General features: G+C 45.3%; 1 protein-coding gene and 1 non-coding gene across 2 annotated transcripts in view; both read left to right on the forward strand.

The window, feature by feature from the left end:
* LOC142897769 (uncharacterized) overlaps window positions 1-21,360 on the forward strand; it is a 108,372-nt gene that overhangs the window by 82,942 nt on the left and 4,070 nt on the right. Inside the window, exons 23-44 of the mRNA XM_076040320.1 lie at window positions 1,375-1,554; window positions 5,404-5,505; window positions 6,557-6,796; window positions 8,307-8,670; window positions 8,958-9,123; window positions 9,602-9,713; window positions 10,276-10,496; window positions 11,010-11,044; window positions 11,758-11,762; window positions 14,788-15,055; window positions 16,180-16,385; window positions 16,490-16,695; window positions 17,178-17,255; window positions 17,434-17,609; window positions 17,704-17,941; window positions 18,223-18,432; window positions 18,529-18,618; window positions 18,727-18,831; window positions 19,810-20,046; window positions 20,140-20,191; window positions 20,416-20,633; window positions 20,895-21,034. Coding sequence (XP_075896435.1) covers window positions 1,375-1,554; window positions 5,404-5,505; window positions 6,557-6,796; window positions 8,307-8,670; window positions 8,958-9,123; window positions 9,602-9,713; window positions 10,276-10,496; window positions 11,010-11,044; window positions 11,758-11,762; window positions 14,788-15,055; window positions 16,180-16,385; window positions 16,490-16,695; window positions 17,178-17,255; window positions 17,434-17,609; window positions 17,704-17,941; window positions 18,223-18,432; window positions 18,529-18,618; window positions 18,727-18,831; window positions 19,810-20,046; window positions 20,140-20,191; window positions 20,416-20,633; window positions 20,895-21,034 — 3,649 coding nt within the window. The remainder of the gene's footprint in view (window positions 1-1,374; window positions 1,555-5,403; window positions 5,506-6,556; window positions 6,797-8,306; window positions 8,671-8,957; window positions 9,124-9,601; window positions 9,714-10,275; window positions 10,497-11,009; window positions 11,045-11,757; window positions 11,763-14,787; window positions 15,056-16,179; window positions 16,386-16,489; window positions 16,696-17,177; window positions 17,256-17,433; window positions 17,610-17,703; window positions 17,942-18,222; window positions 18,433-18,528; window positions 18,619-18,726; window positions 18,832-19,809; window positions 20,047-20,139; window positions 20,192-20,415; window positions 20,634-20,894; window positions 21,035-21,360) is intronic.
* Window positions 13,985-14,057, forward strand: trnaf-gaa (transfer RNA phenylalanine (anticodon GAA)). Its single transcript has one exon. It is a non-coding gene; the product is annotated as a tRNA-Phe (tRNA).

The raw sequence follows: 21,360 nt of genomic DNA on the forward strand, positions 1-21,360 counted from the left end.
TGGTTGAAAGCTACAGTGGGGACAACCTCCTCGCAGCATCTTTTGAGTTTAGACAATCACTTTTTTTTTCTCAGAAAAGAGTGCTGTTCTATAAGGTTTTGCTGTGCGTGAGTGTGTGTGTGTGTATGTGAGTTTGTGTGTGTGTGTGTGTGTGTGTGTGTGTGTGTGTGTGTGTGTGTGTGTGTGTGTGTGTGTGTGTGTGTGTGTGTGTGTGATGGGACAACAACTTATGTACAAGTTTCCTGCAGAACATTTTGGGGCAATTGCTCATTATGTTAATAATGCTTTCAAAACCATGATGTTACATGTGTCTGGTTTTCCGACTAAACAGTGGCCCTTAGTTTAGCTGCCACATTGCCTCAGAATGTCCCTCTGTGAAACTAGGTGAGCGTTGCACGCAGACCAGCTCAGGCCTGTTCATCTTCACTTTGAAACGTCAGCGTTACTTCTCTAGCACACAGTGGTGTGTAAACAAAGAAACTGTTGATCACAAGGGGCAGTAGGGCACTATATATTCAATTAGTTGCCTCTGCAGCCTCCAACTTTGACCCAGTACAAAAATCGGTGCAGTCCATGCACCCGAGTCTTTGCAATACCGATATTGTGTGCAGAAAACAGTTTTCTTGATTTTTTTTTTTTTTTTTTTCCTGTATACAAACGGTACAAATTAAGCCATGCGCTGCCCAAGGTTCCGGGCCTAACCAACTAGATAGACCTCATTTGCATAGGACTCAAATAAATGAGTTTGGTTCTTTTTATTTTCTTCCTGTCTCTTTGATGTCATCTGTGACAAAGTGGAGATGAAACGGTTCTGTTGTTTTCATGTGCCGTCTACTGACACAGCCTGAATGGGACTGACTGCACCCAGGAAATGAGCCTCCGCCTCCTCTGTCCTCTGTCTCGGTTCCCCCTCAGCATCTCCTCCTCTCTGCTCACGCCTCTCTTGAAGCCCCCCTGTCACTGACTCTTGCTTCCCGTTTTTCTTTAACCTAACCATCTTCCTTTTTCACCGAATGGATTTCTTAACACCGCCTCGCTCTTCTCACAAAAAAAATGTCCATCTCGATAGCTCGCAGAGTATTGAGTCGCAAAATGACTTTTGAAAGAGGCCGGCACCAAAAAAAGATGCTGAGAGAACTGCGGCAGTTTCATTGATTCTGAGGAAATGTCAGCTTGAAGGAGTGAATTTCGCTTAATGCACATCAAAGATTTTTTTCTTTGTTAAAAAAAAGTTTATAAAATAAATAAATAAAAAAAATAAACCCGATCAGTCTGAGCGAGACTTATGGAGATGGATGTTGGGAGAGTCTTTGGGAATATGTTGGAAGGTTCCACTTCCCTCTTTGTTTTGCTAATGCTTTGCCGTTGTTACAGATCATGTCAATGGACATTGCACTAGCCCCACCTCCCAGCAATGCTCGGCCGGGAAGCCTCGCGTACCGATGGGTCCCGAGGGGCCACGGCTTACCCGCAGAGGCCCTGGCAGACCACCCTTCCGCAAGGCCCAGTCTGCTGCTTGCATGGAGATCTCTTTGCCTGTGTCCCACACTGAAGGTGTGTGCTTGTCTACCCGACTCCCATCCCTAAGCCTCTCTAACCTGCCCCTCCTTCTAACCAGTGCATGCCATGCTCGGACCCCCTGGGTAAGTGGACTAAGGCCTGATGCATGATTAACACACGGTAAACCCATGCTAATGCAGGTGGGCAGTAAACAAATGAAAACAAAAGGATTACATTGCAAAACCATCGGAGCAGCTCAGTGTCGTTGTGGCAGAGTGTCCGCCCGGAGACTGAGAGGTCACGGTTCGATGTCCGGCGGGGTTACGCCAAAGACCCTGCATCACGGGGTGGACTTGGGCCATGATTCTTGCTCACACCAAAAACAGTGGACCTTTGGGCTCATCCTAGGTGTGTGAAAACTGATGGGATATAGCTAATTAAAGGTAGTTTGAAGTTACTGATCAAACATGTAGTGTGGTTTGGACCACACATTTCTACTACGACCAAAAATGTATTTTTTAAGAACTTTCATTGAGCGTGCTTGCATTGAACTTCATAACTCTGCCACCTGCATTAGCATCAACTTACAACATCTGGACTCTGGAGGTCTGCTTGTCCTAAAATGCAAGATTTGGCCCTTGCATTATGTCCCATGGTACTGTTGCCTGTGTTGACCATGTCCGAGGCCTGAAGGTTGGTGGAATATTCTCTTTAGGGATATATATATTTTTTTTATTTATTTATTTTTTTGTTATAAGAATAATAGTTTGTTTAATTTCTCCTTCATGCCTTTTATGTGACTTTCTCAATTGTTTATAACTGTAATTAATCAATTCGTGTCATGTTATTTATTTCAGCCCTTTTTGTTGTATAAAGTAAAATAGAAAAGAAAGTAGAAAATAATCTTTCCAATGTTTTGTTTTTTGAGTATTATATTTTTGGGGGGTATTTCTCTCAGATTTGGTTCCCCATTGTTTCGTATGTTTTACGCTTGTTTTTTTTTCTTTGTTTGTTTTCAAAGTCAGTGTGAGAGAGTACAGATGAGAATCACACAGCGTGGCCACACCTCCCGACCTTCTCATGACCCACAAATATTTTTCCATCTTCTCCCCCTATCGTTGCTGTTTGCCGCGGTTCTGTGAGATGTAATAATAGCAGCAGTCACTTCAGGACCAGCGAGTCTCGCTACAGGAGCCTCAGCGCTGTGACAGTTCCCGAAATGTCACAGTTACTGAGGCCACCTCTGCACGCAGGCACGCCAGCCAACGACATCACACAGTGCTGGTGGACTGAGGTCGATGCGAATGTGAAAGTCCTGCAGCACGTTCTCTTTGCAACACTCTTTTAAGTTTCGGTTTGCAAATCTTACATGCGGTGATGTAAAATACTGACACTCAAAAAAAAATAAAATAGTACTGCAGCGCTGTGCCAGTGGTGCCGCTCATACACCAGTTTCCAAATTAGAACTATGCTGCCATCTCTGTCGACCTCATTATACAACAGTGACCTGGAGGGCCGAGAGGGAAGTATTTTTTCATTAGCATAAGCTGAATATTTTATTAAAGGCCCAGCCTGGACTGCAGCGGCATTATCAACTCACCAAATGTACACGGTGGAAGCAATCACTCTTTGCCACAGTTGATAAAATGCATTTACGGGGGGAAAAAATGCATGAAAAATGTCCATGGCAAAGACTCTGATGGACCTCTACATCTCTACTATGAGAATTTACCAAAGTTGAGAAATCTTTACTTAAAGTTTCCAAAATAAATAAATAAATAAATAAAAAACTCAGCTTGAGGGCCTGAGGGCTTTACCTGCCTTGTAAGCAGACTTCCTGACTGACTGAGCAGCAGTGGGCAAACCTATGCAATGCCTCAGCAAGCTGCTGCTGCTGCTGCTGCTGCTTCACTGTAGTTGCGTTCGAGGTTGAATTGGATGCGGCTCATATTTCACTGGTCACTTTGCTTTATGTGTCTCATGGTACAGTAGCAGTGTTGGCGACTCCTCAAAAAGGCAAGTAGCTGTCGGTGGTCCGGCAGTCTCATGACCACAATTTGCCAGAGACCGAGAGTGAAAAACATCGAGCTGTGTTTGTAGCAGTGTTAGCCTGCCGAGACTCTCACGAGTCGTCCTCATGCTGGAGCTGTTTCGCCAGTCTGCTCGGCTCTCTATATACGCCCCCCCCCCCACCTGTGGCCCCGTTGTTTATTGTTTGCGCTGGCTTACCAGGGCGAGGAGCCAGCAGGACGGCTGGAATAATTAAAGGTCACGGTTGCGTGTGGGAGATGAGGCCCAGTGTTAATGAGGTCTGTGTGCCAGGCGAGGAGACAGGCGGAGGAAATGGCAGAGGGAGGCTCGACCGTGGCGTACAGTCAACGCTTCCATACCTGCTGCCTGACAGAAGGACAGGGCGGTACTGATATAATTGTAGACGAGTGCTCAGGTGAACCTCGGCTGAACTGCAAAAAAGAAAAATATCTTATTGGTTCCTCCAGCCGGCCTTCCGGGAGCTTTTTACCAGATGGATGCTCAACACAAATCTAAACTGTTTTGGAGGGTTTTCCATCTGTTTGGAGGTGTATACCTTAACTATAAACATAAATATAGCTTCTCATCATTCTGCAATTTTTTTTTTTTCTTCGATACGGTCATTTATCACAAAATATGACTCCCCATTGTTACAATGGTCATATTGTTCACACAGTCAGGTGTGTCGGCACACCTCTCTGATCTTGTGCTTTGGGCCCTTTGTGCCCAACCTTCCCCAAAGCATATAGTGCGAAACCCACTGAACACAGACAGAGAGGACAGTGTGTCAGGCAGAGTCTCCAGGTGTCCGTCTTTGTGTGTGTGTGTGTGTGTGTGTGTGTGTTTTGCGGCATTGTCTGCCTTTTTCCCCTCCTGTCACCGCCCTGACACCACCTCGCCTCGCCCTGCCTCCAGCTCACTGCGAGGGCCCTGCAGGGGGCCCCGTGTCCTGTCAGAGGACCGCGGCGCCAGACTTTCATTAGCCAGCGCCCCACAGCTGCTGTCACACGGCGTAAACACACTTCAGTTCAGCAGCGGCAGCACAGGAAAATGGAGCTGTTGCTGCTGCTGCTACTGCTGCTGCCGCCACTGATGCCGCTGCTGCTGCTGCTGCTGCTGCTGCTGCTGCTGCTGCTGCTGCTGCTGCTGCTGATGCTGATGCTGATGCCAAGACAGGGGCAGGGGAAAAGAATCAGAAAAAAACCTTTTTCATCCTTGCCGCCGGTGATGCGATCTCACTGCGCCGTTGTCACGATGCCAGAAAAGGACTAAAATATTGCTGCAACCAGCTACTGATCTTCCTCAGCTTTCCCACGTCACCTGTTTGTCCGTTTACACTGCGCTTTATTTTGGTGCACTATTGAATCGTTTGCCCCGTGACACATCTTCCCAGTTGTGTTCCACTCTGCAGGGTTTTTGCTCATGGAAGTAAAAGTAAGGGAAAAATATTTTAAAACATCCCTAGTTGTCGAGCAACAGCAGACTGCACTGGCTTTGTGTGTTTAGTTTTGTTGGGAAACTGGGGTTTGTTAGAAAAAGGTGGCCAAGGGAGCTGAAGGTTGTGTGGCCACCAGGGACCTTAGAGGGAGGAAGAACACTCTCGCTCTGTCTTTGCTCTTGTTTTGTTTTGTTTTGAAAGCGACCTCTGCACACTCAGTTGCATCTCTCTCTTCTTTTTTCCCCTCTGTCTTCTTCTCCGGCACTGCTGTCCATCTGTCCGTCTCGTCTGGGGGGTTGGGATGATGATGGTGTTGGTGGGGCCGCTCTGTGTGTGTGTGTCTGTGTGTGTGTGTTCATCTGGGTGGGTGGGTGGGTGGGTGGCGGTGTTTTTTTGTTCTATGGTGGGGTTCCATGTTGTTGCGGCACAATTAGGTTATGCGTCCAGGAGGGCAATGCTTCAGCAGTTACACGGAGTCACTATGTACTCCCATGACGAGCACCACGGCAGCGCCCCCTACTGCTGGAGTGAACGAGGTAAGGGGGCTTCGGCCGCAAGAAACAACAACAAAAACAACAAAAAACAAACACCCTGCACTGCTGTCCTGCTGATGATTACACGTGCGTCCGTCAGTCTGTCAGTCAGTCAGTCAGTCAGTCAGTCAGTCAGTTAGTCTGTCTGTCAGTCCGTCCTGTGTCAAACACCTTTCTGGTGGCAGTAGCTTTCTGCCCGGACTTGTCCAATGACGTCATCTCTCCATGTGAGCACATATATGTATATATATAGATACACGTTGAGCGACTGTGTCCATTTTTAGCCCAGGCTTTGGGATTTTTTTTTCAGCCGTATGTTCCATATGCAGTCGTCACTCTGAGTGGCGTTAAGCCGGCCCAGCGCAATGTTGCACATTTTCTGACTCTGAATAATTCAGGGCTGCAGCCATACAGAAATACTTTTTATGATGGAGGCTTTAAGCGCTCAGAGGTTGGCCTCTCCCCCCCCCTCCCCTACCCCTCCCCCCTCCCCTCCCCACCTTCAGTGGGTGAGCCATTCACAGGGGGCTTCGAACTTAGTGCTCCTGGTAAAAAGTGTATGTGCTACAAAATGTGTTTTGTTTTGTTGTTTGCCTGTGTGTGTGTGTGTGTGTGTGTGTGTGTGTGTGTGTGTGTGTGTGGAGGGGGGGTATCAGCACACAGTGGATGTCTCGGCTGAAGGACACTCTCAAAAGTGTGTGTATGTGTGTGTGTGTGCGTGTGAAAAAGTCCCATCCAGTTTTCTCTTTGTTACATGTTTTATTCCAAATGATTTACATATTTCTTAGTTGCACTTTTCTATTCATCTGACATCACATCTGCAAACCAATCACATGATGGACATGTTAGACACGGCCGACTCATCTCTCCACTTACATTCTTTTCTCCCTGTTATTTCTTTCTTTCCTCTTGCACTGTTTCCAACTCCAACATTCCCCTTCTTCCAAAACTGCTACCAACTCTGCTTTCCTCTTTTTTTTTTTTCACGCTCCCCGGCCTGCTCCCCCAAACCGCTCCTCCTTCGTCACCTCCATCTCTCCCATGGGTCCCGCAGAGAGTCGTGAAAACTCCTTCAGCCGCTCGCGCAGCTCCAGCGTGTCCAGCATCGACCGGGACACCAAGGAGGCCATCACCACGCTGCACTTCGGAGAGTCCTACGGCCGCAAGGGCGACGCCGTGCCCACCCCCTGCCTGTGGGTGGGCTCCAGCTTAGGCGTGGTGCTGCTCATACCCATGTCCATCCCCACCGACCAGGAGGAGAGGATGGAGGAGCCCGTGGCCATCGGACCCGGCGGTAGGTCCCCAGAACTTTAGCCAACAACCTGGTTTTACTTTGTACACAGGTATTAGTTGCACTGTTGAAGACACAATTTCTGACAGAGTAACATTCAAATTTGCCACTATTGCCTTATCATTATCATGTAATACCTAGTCTCATTAACTTGGTCGCATGATTTTCAATATAATGAAAACTTGGGCTAATTGCTCATTCAGGGAAGTAAAAAGAAAATCTTATTTTCCTTAAAAGAAATAATTGTTCTGTCACACGCTGCAAAAGACTTTTTGAAATTACCCGTAAGAAAGAAGGTTAAGAAGAACCGTAAAGCATTACTTTCATTTCAAACAAAAAAATCTATGAACCTGTTGTTTTTTGTTCTTACTTCTGTCCTTCAAGCTGTGATTCTATGTTTTTATGCTCAGTATGAGGATCAAAAAAGGTAGAATAATGGGACTACTGCCGATTGCTTTGTACTACTATTCTTCAGGCAGCTGCATTTTCAATAATAGACCATTGCCAGATTAATTTCAGTGTATATAGCCAAAAAGATCTGTCAAATGAAAAGCATAATTGCTCTTTTCCTCTTTATATGCTCTGTTTACTTTGTCTTTCTTTGTCGAAAGCAGCTGTTGGAAAGCTGTCATTGTGAAGCGATTTCCTATTCATGTTGCTATGATTTGAACCAGCAATTTTGCAAGTAATAATAGCGGCTACACCCATGAAAATCACAGAGTGCAGAAGCATTCCCTTTCATCTCTGATACAAAACACCCTCTGACACATCCAAAGAGGGCCGCATGTTGATGAAACGCAACAGTCGTCTCCTGATGAATGAAGTGAACTATTTGCTGCTCGGGCTCCGGGTGAATTGGCTCCCATGTTCGAGGCTTATTTGTTGCAGTTGCGGCGCAATTTGTTGTTGAGACGCACGTTAAAGGGCACTTTTCAACGCATGATCGACTTCCTGGGGTACATCAGCGCAGTGAAAGATTCTGCTGCCCCGCTGAGTTTGCCCTCTGACTAAACAAAACTCCGTCTGGGATTATCGGCCCTGAACCCCTGCCGAGGGTCTCCCACTCAGAGAAAATGCTTTTAACGAAAAATCAAGGACCTTTCTGGCCTCAGTTGTTTCCCCCGAGACCGCGGAGAGAGCAGCGAGCTGATCACTGCAAGGTCACACTCTGAGATAATAATCAGTGAAAAGAACTATTGACACAATACCGACAAGAATGATCAAATCCCTGGGCTTCTTCTAAAGAGCGGCCACACAATTCAAAGGGATTTAAAGGGGTTGGTTCACTCCATATTGGACAGTTTCACCCGTGCAGCACAGTCTCCACGGAGACTCTGGTGACATTCCCTAATCCACAGCATTGGGAAATTGCCTGCAAGTTACCCGAACTTGCCACACTGGCAGGAGTCATAAAACACATGGCTGCTGGGTGGAAGACCTCAGTGGATATGTTGTCAAAGACGTGTGATGTTACTCCTCTCCCTCTCTCTCTCTCTCTCGTCGTCTTCTCCAGGAGCCGTTCTCATGCTGAAGGGCTCAGTGTTGCACTTTGGCTTCCTTGACCTGGCGGGGGCGCTCATTCAAAGCCCCTACGAGGTTTGGCGGGACCCCAACGTCCCCGAGGGTCCGGACCGGCCACGCAAGCGCAAGCTGGTGCACTTTTCGCCGTCGTCGTCCCAGGACGCCAGCGGGGACGGGCACCTGGCTGTGGTGTGCTCCGAGAGGCAGGCCAAAGTCTTTCTCATGCCCTCACAGTCCTGCCTCTTCGTACACAACATCACCGAGTCGTCGTTCGTGCTGCGCGCCGACATCGTGTCCGTGTGCAACAGCGTGTGCCTGGCTTGCTTCTGCGCCAACGGCCACGTCATGACTCTGAGGTACAGCACGGCGTCATGCTCTGTTAGTTACTGAGAGGTTTTCCACACAATCCTGTTTTTATTATTAGTATTAATGGTAGTAGTAGAAAAATAACAACAACAAGTATTTTTTGTATGAGTGTTGTTGCCGTTGTGGTTTGTTATTACCATTTATTATTGTTCTTGTTACATCCGTCGACAAAGGCGCATGACTCTAACCTGGTTGATGACCAGTGGTCATTACCTCCCACCATGCTGCCATTTCCCCCCTGGGGCTAATTTATCTCTCCATCCCGTCACTCACGCAGTTTGCCCAGTCTCAGGCCACTGATGGATATAAATTACCTGCCACTGACGGACATGCGCATCGCGCGGACCTTTTGCTTCACCGACGGGGGGCAGGCCCTCTACCTCAGCTCCCCGACGGAGATCCAGAGAATCACCTACAGCCAGGAGATGTGCGACAACCTGCAGGTGTGTTCCAGCTCGTCATCCCTCTCACTTGATGGCCCTTGTGGTTTTTAGATGAGAGTTGCCCACCCATGCGAGTGTGTCTCATCTCCCGCTCTGATGATGGTGCAGTAAATTAGATGGTGCCATTTCCTCCCCCTCCTCCTCCTCCTCCACCACCCGTCCTGTCATCCCTCAAATGTCACGAGCGTCATGTGTGGCTATTCTGTGGTCAGCGTGTCCGTGCATGCATGTATGTGTGTGCACATGCATACACCAGCTAAGAGAGGCTGCACCCCTTTGCCGCTTGTAGGGTTCTGATGTGGCAACAGTGCCTCCTACAGGTCGGAGAGACGTGAACCAGGAGATCAAACCCAACAGCTCTGAAACCAGCACAAATTGCATCTCAGTCTGGTTTCTGGTTGACTGCAAACTGGTTGGAAAAGATTGTTCAGGGGAAAGAAAAACAATGTTCTTTCTTTGTGTTTTGGTGAAACCGCAGGAGATGCTGGGGGAGCTGTTCACACCCATCGAGACGCCAGAGGCCCAGAACAGAGGCTTCCTGAAGGGCTTCTTTGGAGGAAACGCCAATACCTTTGACAGAGAAGAGCTCTGTGAGTCGTTTTTGTTTTTCTTTCATTAACACAGAGGTAGAAAATAATGTATACACACACTCAGAAAAAGAAAAACTTGCATAAATATTTCATTACCAAATTTATTCAGACATCACATCAGATTAATACAAGTTACCTTTGGCCTCTACAATTACAAGAGTTGCTCAAAGTGGTGGCCATTGGCTGGCAGACATGTATGTGTACGGTGTACTACTGCTTGGGGAATGCTTCTTACCTCAACACTTGTTGATGCTATATTCATAAGGCTAATGCCATCTGTTGGGAAAACATGGTACAACAGTACACAGTGTTACTGTAATTTGATCAAACTTTGAAAGAGGTCCTATCCATATAGACAAACTTACACAAATTAAATATTTAAGCAATTTTTTCTTTTCCTCCTGACGTGGCTATACATTATTTTGGCTGACTCTGTATGTAGGCATTCTTTCAATCCCTATAGAACACAGTACATCTCATCATCTGCAGACGCCCTCGGCCTTAAAATGTCATTGTTCCCGCTCATCTTCTCTTCTCTCTGACTGCGTGACGCTGCCTGCAGTTGGCGAGGCAGCGGCCGGGAAGGCCTCCCGGAGTCTGGCCCAGCACATCCCGGGCCAGGCCGGGGTGGAGGGCATGAAGGTAGCAGCCAGCGGAGTGGTGGGCGAGCTGGCCCGGGCTCGCATTGCTCTGGACGAGAGGGGCCAGAGGCTGGGGGAGCTGGAGGAGAGGACCGCCCTGATGATGTCCAGCGCAGATAACTTCTCCAAACACGCCCACGAGGTTCTTGTCACATTTTTTTCCCCACAATTTTGGTTCAGATTTAGAGAACACCCTCATCTCATTTTCATGTTCCTCATGATTTATTATTCTACGATTACAGTATCAGTATTATTTTATATTTACAGCAGCCGTGCTAATCTCTTTAGCATTAGTGAGGCTATCAGCAGTTTCCCGTGTTTCACTTTCTGCTTTCAAGAGAAACTTGCAGCAGTTGGCTCTTTTTTTCCCTCACAAACGGAAGATAATTATTGACGAAACGTTTAAAACCAACTTGTATCGCAAGTTGACAAGATCAAGGTTTCTGAGTGCTCATCGTGGTGATTTAGTTGGTGTGCAAGGTTTTCTCAAGGCAAAATGCAGTCATGACAGGAGACACCATTCTTCCCTCTGCATCAGGCTTTTATTGTGTTATAGTTTTTTGTTGTTGTAATGCTAATCCAAAGCAAACCGTAGAATCAATATGAAATCCATCAATTCTGCTCTATAATATTGTTGTTGTTGTTTTTTTTGCAGCTCATGCTAAAGTGCAAAGACAAGAAGTGGTACCAGTTCTAACAGCAGGACGGAGGGAGGAAGCTGCCCCCTTGCACTGCTGGAAACTTGATGCCGGGACTTTCACTCTGCAAATGAGAGCGATGAAACAGAGAGACTCAGTAGTGACTTTGTCTTGACAGCCTCTGGACTTGGCTCAAGTTATGGCGCTGTCACGCTGTTGAAGGACCAGAACGGAGGGTTCCGTGTCCGGACGAATTGGTGGCATGAGGTGGAGGGAGAGAGAGGGAGAGGGGGAGGGGGAGGAGGGAGAGAGAACAGTGGAATTTAAAGTCCAGCCGGTGGAACTGGGGACATCCGACGAAATCTGTCTGTCTGTCTGTCTGTCTGTTTGTCTGCCTGTGGGCGCGCGTGTGTGTGCGTGTGTGTGATTTCTGGACCTCACTGTGTAGATACTCGAAATGTAAAGAAACCAACAAGAAATGCATGAAACAAAAATGGATGATCATTTAAAAAGAAAAAAATATCCAACTGCTATCTTAAAAAGCAGCATGCTCCTATAACAGCAGATACAAAAATTTAAAGTTTTATTTAACGGTGAAAGCCAACAACAGAGACTATGAAATACTTTCTATTTTTTGAAATACTGACAAAAAAAATTCTCTATTAAAAAGGGAAACTTATACCTGCATTGCTATCAAGCCAAAACGTGTTCCTTTACCCTGTTATTTTCCCTCTCTTAAGTTCATTTACATTTTTCTCCTCTTAGTCTCAGTAGGTTATCTCATCCATTAGTATTTAACTTTCTCTTCACACACAATTTAAAAAAAAGAAAATGCTCAAACGACATTCTTACCAATTTACACTGGGCTGCACAGTGTGACACATGACTCTGTAGTATTTACACATATCTCTGCACAGCCTGATTACACCATAATTTCACGTCTTTGGCTGCTGCTACTTCCAACAGCACTAACTGAGAAATATGTCGCTTCCCGACTCACTGGCGTATGAAAAGAGAGCAGACTGAAAAGGCTGCAAAAAAGGGGTTGGATGCGGCTGATGGACACAGCGTGCTTTTATCTATGGTGTAAAACTATACACTCCTAATGATGTGCCATAAAAAAAAAAAAAAGTTATCCCACTCACTAACAAAGAGCTCATATGCGGCTGTTGTCATTTGCTTCCTGTTTAGGAGATACAGAGTTGACTGAAGATGGGCGTTTACAGATGGTGTCAGGAATTGTATTGTGTTTTTATTATTCTGTTGAAATTGGAAGATGAATACACAAGAGGGAGTTTTCCTTTTAATGTTGGTTGTCGTTGGTTTGTATCTGAGTCTCCAGCTGCCTTTGTCACCCATAAAGTCAAACAGTCGGTGGTGTCTGTGTGTGTGAGAGAGACACACAGACACACACAAATGCTTAATAACTGGACTTGTTCCATACAAAAGCAATCAGAAAGTGAGGGACACCCTCATTCCTCTCTTTAGATGTCTTTTCAAAGTAATCTTACGCAGTTTCATCCTCTTTTTCTGTCAACCGTCCTTATGAGAGTATGAATTACTGCCAGAGGGGAAAAAAAAAAAGCTTCAGGGGAAATTACAGTATTCCATGGTTTCTTCAGTGACGTACAGATGTGAGTCAGTGACACAGTTGTGCACACGTGCAAAGACCAAACGACTTTAGCTGAGGGCAAATCAGATTTCTGTGGGGGTTTTTTTTTGGTGGGGGGTTGAATATTGTTCTTGATGACTATAATATCCTTGTCGCAGTCCTATATTTGATGGTGACGGCCTGTCAACCAAAGGCTCGTGTGTGTTTAAAAACAACAACTGTTTCATGATACATGGTGGTGTATCATATTGTGATTGTGTTGTACACGTGAGTGGGTAGCCACGTGACACTGGCAAACAGCGTTAACTGAGGAGATACTTTGTACTTGTGTATTTGTCTCAACTCTGCATTGATCTCAAAATAATGATACAAAAAAATGATAATATTGATATGTCTTGCACACAAACATTAACACATATGGGAATAACAAAAAACACAACAACAAATCATTTATTTCTCTTCTGGTTTCTAGGGCAAAGTTGTTTGCCCCCACCCCCAAACTAGAATCATTGGATCCGACAGCAAAGATTTTAGCGATCACCTATCATTTGATTCAGTAAAGTGTCTTAAACATGTTTTAAAGAGTCCATTTCTCTCCTATCTCTGTGCCGTCGATGAGATTTGTGTTCAGTGCAGTCCTTTCAATGGCAGAGAAAATACTTAAAAAAATAAATAAAAACAAAACTTTAACAAACAAAAAAAAATCCAACTGACAGGGTGTTTTGTTAGAATGTTTTTGGTTTGTACGTTTTTGGTTTTTATATTAACTGTACAGTTCAAACTTGGCTGAAGGTGAAAAAAAACAACAACAAAAGATGAAGACATTCTTGGATAATTTTTCTCTGTATATGTTGTACCTGTTACTGCTGGTACTGTATCTGGTATTCTGACTCTGTCTTAAATCACTGGAACTCTGTAGTTTGTCACATTGTAGTATCCTGAAAAAAATGAAGCATTTCTCTCTGGTTTTCTCAATGATGGCAGCGACGTTTGTCTTATTTAAATGGATTCTACCACTTTTGTTCTTATTGATATTATACTAGTGTAATAGAAATTACTTGGCAAAAAAAAAAACGAACTGAAAACATGTTGATGCAAAAGCAAACCGAAATAAACATTGATTGATGTACACAGTTGAGAGCTTGGTTTTCTCTGTGAGTAACACAAAGACCTGTGTTACTGCTGCTTCAAGCAGCATATCATGACCTTCAACAGTTACTTCTGTACATCTATGCTTTCTGAAGTGGGCTATAACATATTGATGTAGTTCCAAGTAACAATGTTTGATTTCAGATTTATTTATTTTTAAATATCATTAATGGATTCGTTATTTGGATAATTGTGCATTAGGATTTAACTTTGGCACGCAGACTAACGGCAGCCGAAATAGCTCAGTTGGGAGAGCGTTAGACTGAAGATCTAAAGGTCCCTGGTTCGATCCCGGGTTTCGGCAGAGAGAAACGGGCTGTTTCCTTTTAAATAAAAGGGAACAATCCAAAATAATTTAAATAAATACTACAGTCACATTAATAATGGATTCATTTTTAGTAACAGTAATATTCTTTTGTTAGCCACTTCTATGCCACGAATATACGTGGCCCTGAAATTGTTTTCCTCTTTTCAACATCTCTAAACTCGTTTGACTTCTAGAAATTTCTGCTGCACAGAAAAGTGAAGAGAAAAAAATCGCCAAGTGCCCAGCAAAATCTGTGACTGGGCTCAAACTAACCGACGCGCCTCTACTTGCCTTTGATTGGGTTAACTTTGGGATTCATTTTGCAGTATGCGTTGATAAGAGGGACAGTAGCCAATCAAAGGCAAGTAGAGGCGGGTCTTTGCTGATCTCTGTCGCAACACTCTCCCGCTGACATGAACTTCCCGAGTTTTGTGCAATCAGTGCGAGAGTTGACATTTTTTCAACCAATCAGACCTGGAATTAGGTATCCAAGAACCAATCATTACACCCGATGTTATGTCAGACCCCGCCCTGCGCTCATTGAACAGCCACCTTTCCCAAACGACGAGTGAAGTGAACTCTTAAGGAGCAAGCTAACGGCGGCTGTCACGCAACCGAAGCCAGGATTCAAACCTGTAAATGCATCAGTAGTTGGACATGTAACGTGGCTAAAATGCCACTTTGTTGAGTGCTGTCACGAATGGAGGCCACACAAAACAGTGGTAAGGCCACGCAGTAAAGACTGTGCGGGGAGGAAAACCATTGTCTCTTCAGGTACACCGGCCGGGGACCGTCATGTTGCTTCGGCCGCTGCCGTGGTTGCTGCTGCTGCTGCTCTGCCGCCTGGAGCTCTTCGGACGGGGAGTCCCCGGAGCTCGGGCGGCCGACCTGCCCAGCGCTGCCAACACCCTAGTCTGGGGACCCGGACTGGAGGCAGACGTTGTTCTTCCAGCTCGCTTCTTCTACATACAGGCGGTGGACAGCTCGGGGAGAAAGTGAGTAGTCCCGTGACGCCTCGGCTCTGCTGCAGCTATGCACATCTGGCGCTGCCAAGGAACAACCTGGAGGGGGGGAATAATGCAGTCATGTGCCAGGCACGCTAATGATGCCTTCAAGATCTCTGCACGGCGCGTTACTTCTTGGTTGAGTATTCAGGGATCGTGGAAAGAGAATATCGAATGTGTTATGGAAGCCTGCTGCTCAGTTACTGGACCTGCCCAATTCTTTACTTTGGAAAATGCTGTGTGTGTGTGTGACAGAATTGTTATTGTTTCTGAACCACTCCCAATAACGAAGAGGCATCCTCCTATGTGTTCACTTTAGCTTTTATTTCTCTGTCTATTTGATTGTCAATTTTGTGTTTGTAGGATGTCATCATGGAACCACAATATAAAGTTGAAAATCCTTCAGACTTCATCTTTTAATTCAGAGATGTTCAGTTCTCTTCCCCTCAAGTGTGAAACACAGAACATGTCATTTTGTATTAGCGAAACCAAAAGTCAGTCTCGGACGGCTTGATATGAGTCAATATGATTATTGGCATGCACTTATTGAGTGTCACACAAATACATTTATGCTCCCCCATTATTGTAATTATTGTAGACTCAGGCCAGTGTTGTGTTTTCTTGCACAAAAGAAAAGAGTGAAAACAACATAGTAAGTCTTTTCAGCCATGGGGAAATTTTAAACCACTCAATCCCAGCAGAGCAGACATGAAAGTTTTACGCCTCCGGGGGGGAAACGGATCCTCTGACAACCTCACTTCACCCAAAAGTTCCCATGGGGCCGGGAAGGCATCGCAGTCAATGAACTGGGACTCACTGGGTGTCCCTTTCACACACAGTCCCCAGAGACCGATCGCTTTGTCTCTTCCATTCATCCCTGCTGCGAGAAAAACAAACAGTGTTGCCTGCTGCTGGTGCACGAGAGAGACTTGAACAGCGTGTCACATTTAAAAGCTAATAATCATTTCAAACAAAAACAAAAAAAAACCTCTTTCTGTGATGCAGACTTTTTTGTTATTGTAAATGATTACTTCCTCTCTTTTGTGTCCATTTGGGAAGGTTCACCTCGTGAATCACGTCTATCTTTGTGTGACTCCACATTCTTTCTGCCACAGTTTAACCACCTCACCTGGCGAGAAGACGTTTGAGGTGAAGATTGTGTCTCCCGCTGAGCAGATGACCAGGATTTGGATCCAAGTCCTGGACCGCAAGGACGGCTCCTTCCTGGTTCGCTACAGAATGTATGCCACCTACACAGACGTTCACATCCACATCCTGCTCAAGAGCAAGCATGTTGCAAAGTCCCCATTTGTTCTCAAAGGTAGAGCGTAAAAATCCAAAGAGCGAAACCAAAAAAAATGGTTTCTGTTGGGAGAAAAATGGAAAATTCAAGTGTGTCATTGTTTGTGTGTTTGTTTTGTTCAGGCCCTGTGTACCATGAGGGCTGTTACTGTCCACAGCACAGCGGCGCTGAGTGGGAGGCTCACATGCACTGTCCTGAGTCCTTCCCACAGATAGACAGGGACCTGGCTCTCTACCCAAGTGTGGATCCTGATCTCAACGCCCAGGAGATCCCCAAGCGCTTTGGACAAAGACAAAGTCTGTGCCACTACACTGTAAAAGACAATAAGGTATTTACTTCCAAACTCCAATAACACAAATGACCCAAGCTACAAATACTGGGTCGACACGGAAGGGCCCAGTGTGTGATGTTTGAAAGGGATCTATTTCTTTAGATTGCTGAGTGGTAACACGGCCCATCCGAGGGCCTGGAGCTACGAGACACACCTGTCTGTGAAGCAGGTGTTGCAGGGTACAATCTTCTCAGAATGAGCTGTGCAGACGTCAGTCCCGGCATTCCCTGTAACAATGATACATCTGAGGCTCTGTTCTGTCTCAGTGCTAACATTACCTGGGAGCATCCAGTGATTTATCAGCTGTCAGCAGTGTTTTTCCTATATTTTGTTTTTCGACACATTGATGTCATTCGAAAGAAAAGAAAAATACTCCATGTATTAATCTGCAGGTCTGGCATTTATGTTGAGCTTTTTAAGTTTGGCATTTAAACAAGTTCCTCTTTGCCCATAATGAGTCAATATTTTATTCACTTTAGGTCTATGTTAAAACTTTTGGAGAGCACGTGGGGTTCAGAATATTTATGGACTCCATCTTGCTGTCTCTGACCAGGAAGGTAAGATTAAAAAATATATTTTTTCTCCGTAACTCTCCTCGTGTTCCACTCTCCACTCTTCACTCACTATTGTAAAAAGGACAAGCCACTACTAGTCAGCGGCATTACTTCTTTAATATTTTTCCTTGGCTTGTTCATTGACGAGTGCACTCCCCACCCTCTTCTCTCCTCTGTCCAGGTGCGGCTCCCTGATGTGGAGTTCTTTGTCAACCTGGGCGACTGGCCCCTGGAAAAGAGGAAGCCCACAGACAACAACCTACATCCCATCTTCTCCTGGTGTGGCTCCAACAACACCAGAGATATTGTCATGCCCACCTACGACCTGACCGAGTCGGTGCTCGAGACCATGGGAAGGTGGGTCACCGGGTCTCACCAGTTCGGACCTCTGATGTGCGCTGAGAAGACTAAAATGTGATGAAGTCTGGTGTTTTTTTACCTCCCTGAACAGGGTCAGCCTGGACATGATGTCAGTGCAGGCCAACACCGGGCCGCCGTGGCCAGAGAAAAACGCCACGGCGTTCTGGAGGGGGCGGGACAGTCGGCAGGAGCGGCTGGAGCTGGTCAAACTCTCTCGGGCTCATCCGGACGTGATCGACGCCGCCTTTACCAACTTCTTCTTCTTCAAGCACGACGAGAGTCTGTACGGGCCGCTGGTCAAGCACGTTTCCTTCTTTGACTTCTTCAAGGTTAGATGGATTCCAATCAGAACTGTAGTGTTCTTGTCTGTTCTTGTGAAGGAGAGATGCAGCAATCACCTGCTTTTCATTCTCTGCATTTTACAACTGGTGAAACAGACAGGTTTTTTTAAATGGCTGTTTTTTTTTTCATCTTCCACACTACCTCTCAGTTTTGTAATTACCCCAAATGTTAACATCTCTTACATTGCAGTTGCTATCGGCGGACTCACAGTTGCATTATTACATGGATATTCTTTCTTTTTCTTTTGGTGTTCACTGTCCATCGACAGTACAAGTACCAAATAAACATGGACGGCACAGTGGCGGCCTATCGGCTTCCCTACCTGCTGGCCGGCGACAGCGTGGTCCTAAAGCAGGACTCCATTTACTACGAGCACTTCTACAACGAGCTCCGGCCGTGGGAGCATTACGTCCCGGTGCAGGCCGACCTCGGGGACCTGCTGGAGAAAATCCAGTGGGCTCGCCAGCACGACGAACATGTCAGTTCGAGTCGACTTTGTAATTCGCGTACATTTTTTGTGGCTTTTGTGTCTTTTTTTTAGAATTTTTTTTTTTTGTTGTGTTTGTTTTTGCAGGTTAAGAAAATTGCACTGGCAGGTCAGCAGTTTGCACGCAACCACCTTATGGGGGACAAGATATTTTGTTACTACTTTAAACTCTTCCAGGTAATGTGGTGTCTTGTGGCTTGAGTTGAGGATGGAAGATGCTGGCAAGTGTTGTCACCGTGTGCGCTTTAAACGGTCACACTTTTCCTCCGTAACCTCTTCCCGCAGAAGTACGCCAAACTTCAGGTGACCCAGCCCGAGATCCGCACAGGCATGGAGCCTGTTGAGCAGCCGGCCGACGACCTCTTCCCGTGCACCTGCCACAGGAAGACGGTAGGAAACACTGACAAGCTGGTGTTGGATTGATTTTATTTTTTCATTTAAATTTCCCTGGTTTTGTTTTTTTGTTTTTTTGTTTTTAAGTCAGTCGACATGTAATTGTTTTTTTGTTTTTTCTATTTGCCCTATTTTCAAGTGTATTAGTCAAGTTAAAGTGAAGTCTTGAACCGGCCTTTTGGTCACAGCTATCTTGTTCTATCCAAACCAGTCCCTTAAATGAATGTCATTCTGATTCTAAATTCTCATTGTGTTTGTTTTACAGCCAAAGGATGAGCTCTGATCAAGCAGTCACCAAGATGCAGAGAAAGCCTACGTATTGTACACTAACAAATATTTTTCCTGTATATGACTCTATAATTGTATTGTAATATAATAAATCTTTGTAATTTTGGAATACTAAAAGTGACCGTTGTTTCATTTCTGCCTCCACAATACTCACCTACACAGCAAAACTGATATGCTGCATATATACAGTATAGGAGCTGGAGATATGTATTTATATCTAAAGGTAAAGGTAGGATCAGTAATGGTAAAATAAATAAATAAATAAAATCTTATCACAAAATGCAACATACAAAACGCTTGGTCTCAAGTAAGATCTGAATTAATATTTGTTTAGATCAAAATTTGTTCTTAACATTTCATGCAAAGTTTACACGACATTTTGGGGCAACGTACTGTTATTAAAACTATTTAAAAAAAACAAAACAACTAAGACGTTAACAGATGACGTTTGATTAACATATCTAGGCGTTTGACACAAACGTAGTAGCTGTCATTATCACTCCTGAACAGCAGGTGTCAGTGACGAGCTTACAGTTCCGATTTTCCAGCGAAGAAAATTCACGATGGAGAAGTTTGAAGAGGTACGGTTCGTCCGATAAACGCTCGCTAGACTCTTCGTGTATTACCTTCCTGCAGTAATGGGGACACTACAGGATTTTGTTTTTGTTTTTTTGTTTCGTTTCATAGGATGCGGTGAAGGTACCGTTTGCGGCAAAACACCTGGACGCAGCCTTGTGTTACCCTGCCCCGGTGAGAGACGCGCGCACCGCTGTGATCCTCACCCATGGAGCCGGTGGAGACATGAACTTCAAGCATCTGGTCTCTCTGGCTCGCTGCCTGGCTTCAGGTGGCGTCATCTGCCTGCGCTTCACATGCAAAGGTTTGAACCTGGGCTACAGAGTGAAGGCTTATCGCGCCGTGTGGGTGAGAGCAGCCAACATCAGTGGATGTGGTTCTTCCTGTGGCGACACTGTCGAGGGTCACGGAGGTCACGCATCTCTTGTGTTTCCCTTGCAGGACTACCTGAAGTCACTGGAGAACTTCAACATTAGACACGTATTTCTTGGAGGTGAGATGCCTGAGTGTCATAATGTCAGTCAGAATGAAAAAATTAGAGGCAAAGTAGGGAAAAATAAAGTTTTTTTTTTATTATTATTATTTTTTTAGTTTTGTGATGTATAAATGAAGTTATAGAACAAAGTTTTGCCAGTTTCAGTGATATTCTAACAAACAACAAGCAGCGCTGACTCAGCATGATATCCTTCCTCAAATCCTGTGTGACCTCGTCCACAGGCAGGTCGATGGGATGTCGTGCAGCAGCGGCTTTAGCCAGACAGCTGAGTGATGAATCGGATGAAGCAGTGCTGCTGGGTGTCATCTGCCTCTCTTTCCCCCTGCACCCACCGGGACAGACGCACGGCCATCGGCAGCGAGGTGATGACCTGAGGGCGCTACCCAGACGCCTGTCTGTGCTCTTTGTGTCGGGCACAGAGGACACGATGTGTGACAGGGTAAGGACAGGTCGCTCTAATGCTGAAACTTTCCTATGTATGTCCTAATGAGGTTCCATTTTGTGTTTATTTTCTAAATGTGGATGGATGGAAGCGGATGGATTGTCCTGTTCTTTGCATTACTTTGATTATCACCTGCAGATTTTATTATTTATTCCCAACATGATTAGTCCTGTTTAAATATATGTATTTTGTGTATATATATACATATACAACTGTGAATCTTTGTTTGTCTTATCCATATTTGCTCTCTGCCTTTAGTCTGTCTTTGACGAGACGCTGAAAGAAATGAAAGCTCAAGTTGAAGTGTTCTGGATAGAGGGAGGAAGCCATGGCCTGACAGGCACAGGGAAGTGTGAGGAGGCTTTGCTGGACCAAGTGAACTCACAAGTCCTCACCTGGATAAAGAAACTGACCTAGAATAGGTTTCCCCTTTTTCTTGTTTTCTCTTGTTTATAAAATTGCTTAAATAAATTGTATATATGTTCTCTTAAACTGTGTCTCAAGCTGTCTTTTTTATATTATTATATATGAAAGCAATGTGGTTAAGGACATTAAGTTTTATTTCACATTCACATAGATTTTTCTTTTTTTCTGGAGGCTCTGGACATGATATTCATACAGTAGTAATCTGACTGCAGGTGGGTGAGCGCCACCTGGTGACCACTCCGGAAATAAAAACTGGCAAGGAACGAGAGAGAAGGAGCAGCAAAACATTCATCTTCGT

Source organism: Nelusetta ayraudi, unplaced genomic scaffold, assembly GCF_046127955.1.
Source record: "Nelusetta ayraudi isolate G7.1 ecotype Tasmania unplaced genomic scaffold, CSIRO-AGI_Nayr_v1 ptg000060l, whole genome shotgun sequence".
Lineage (NCBI taxonomy): Eukaryota > Metazoa > Chordata > Actinopteri > Tetraodontiformes > Monacanthidae > Nelusetta > Nelusetta ayraudi.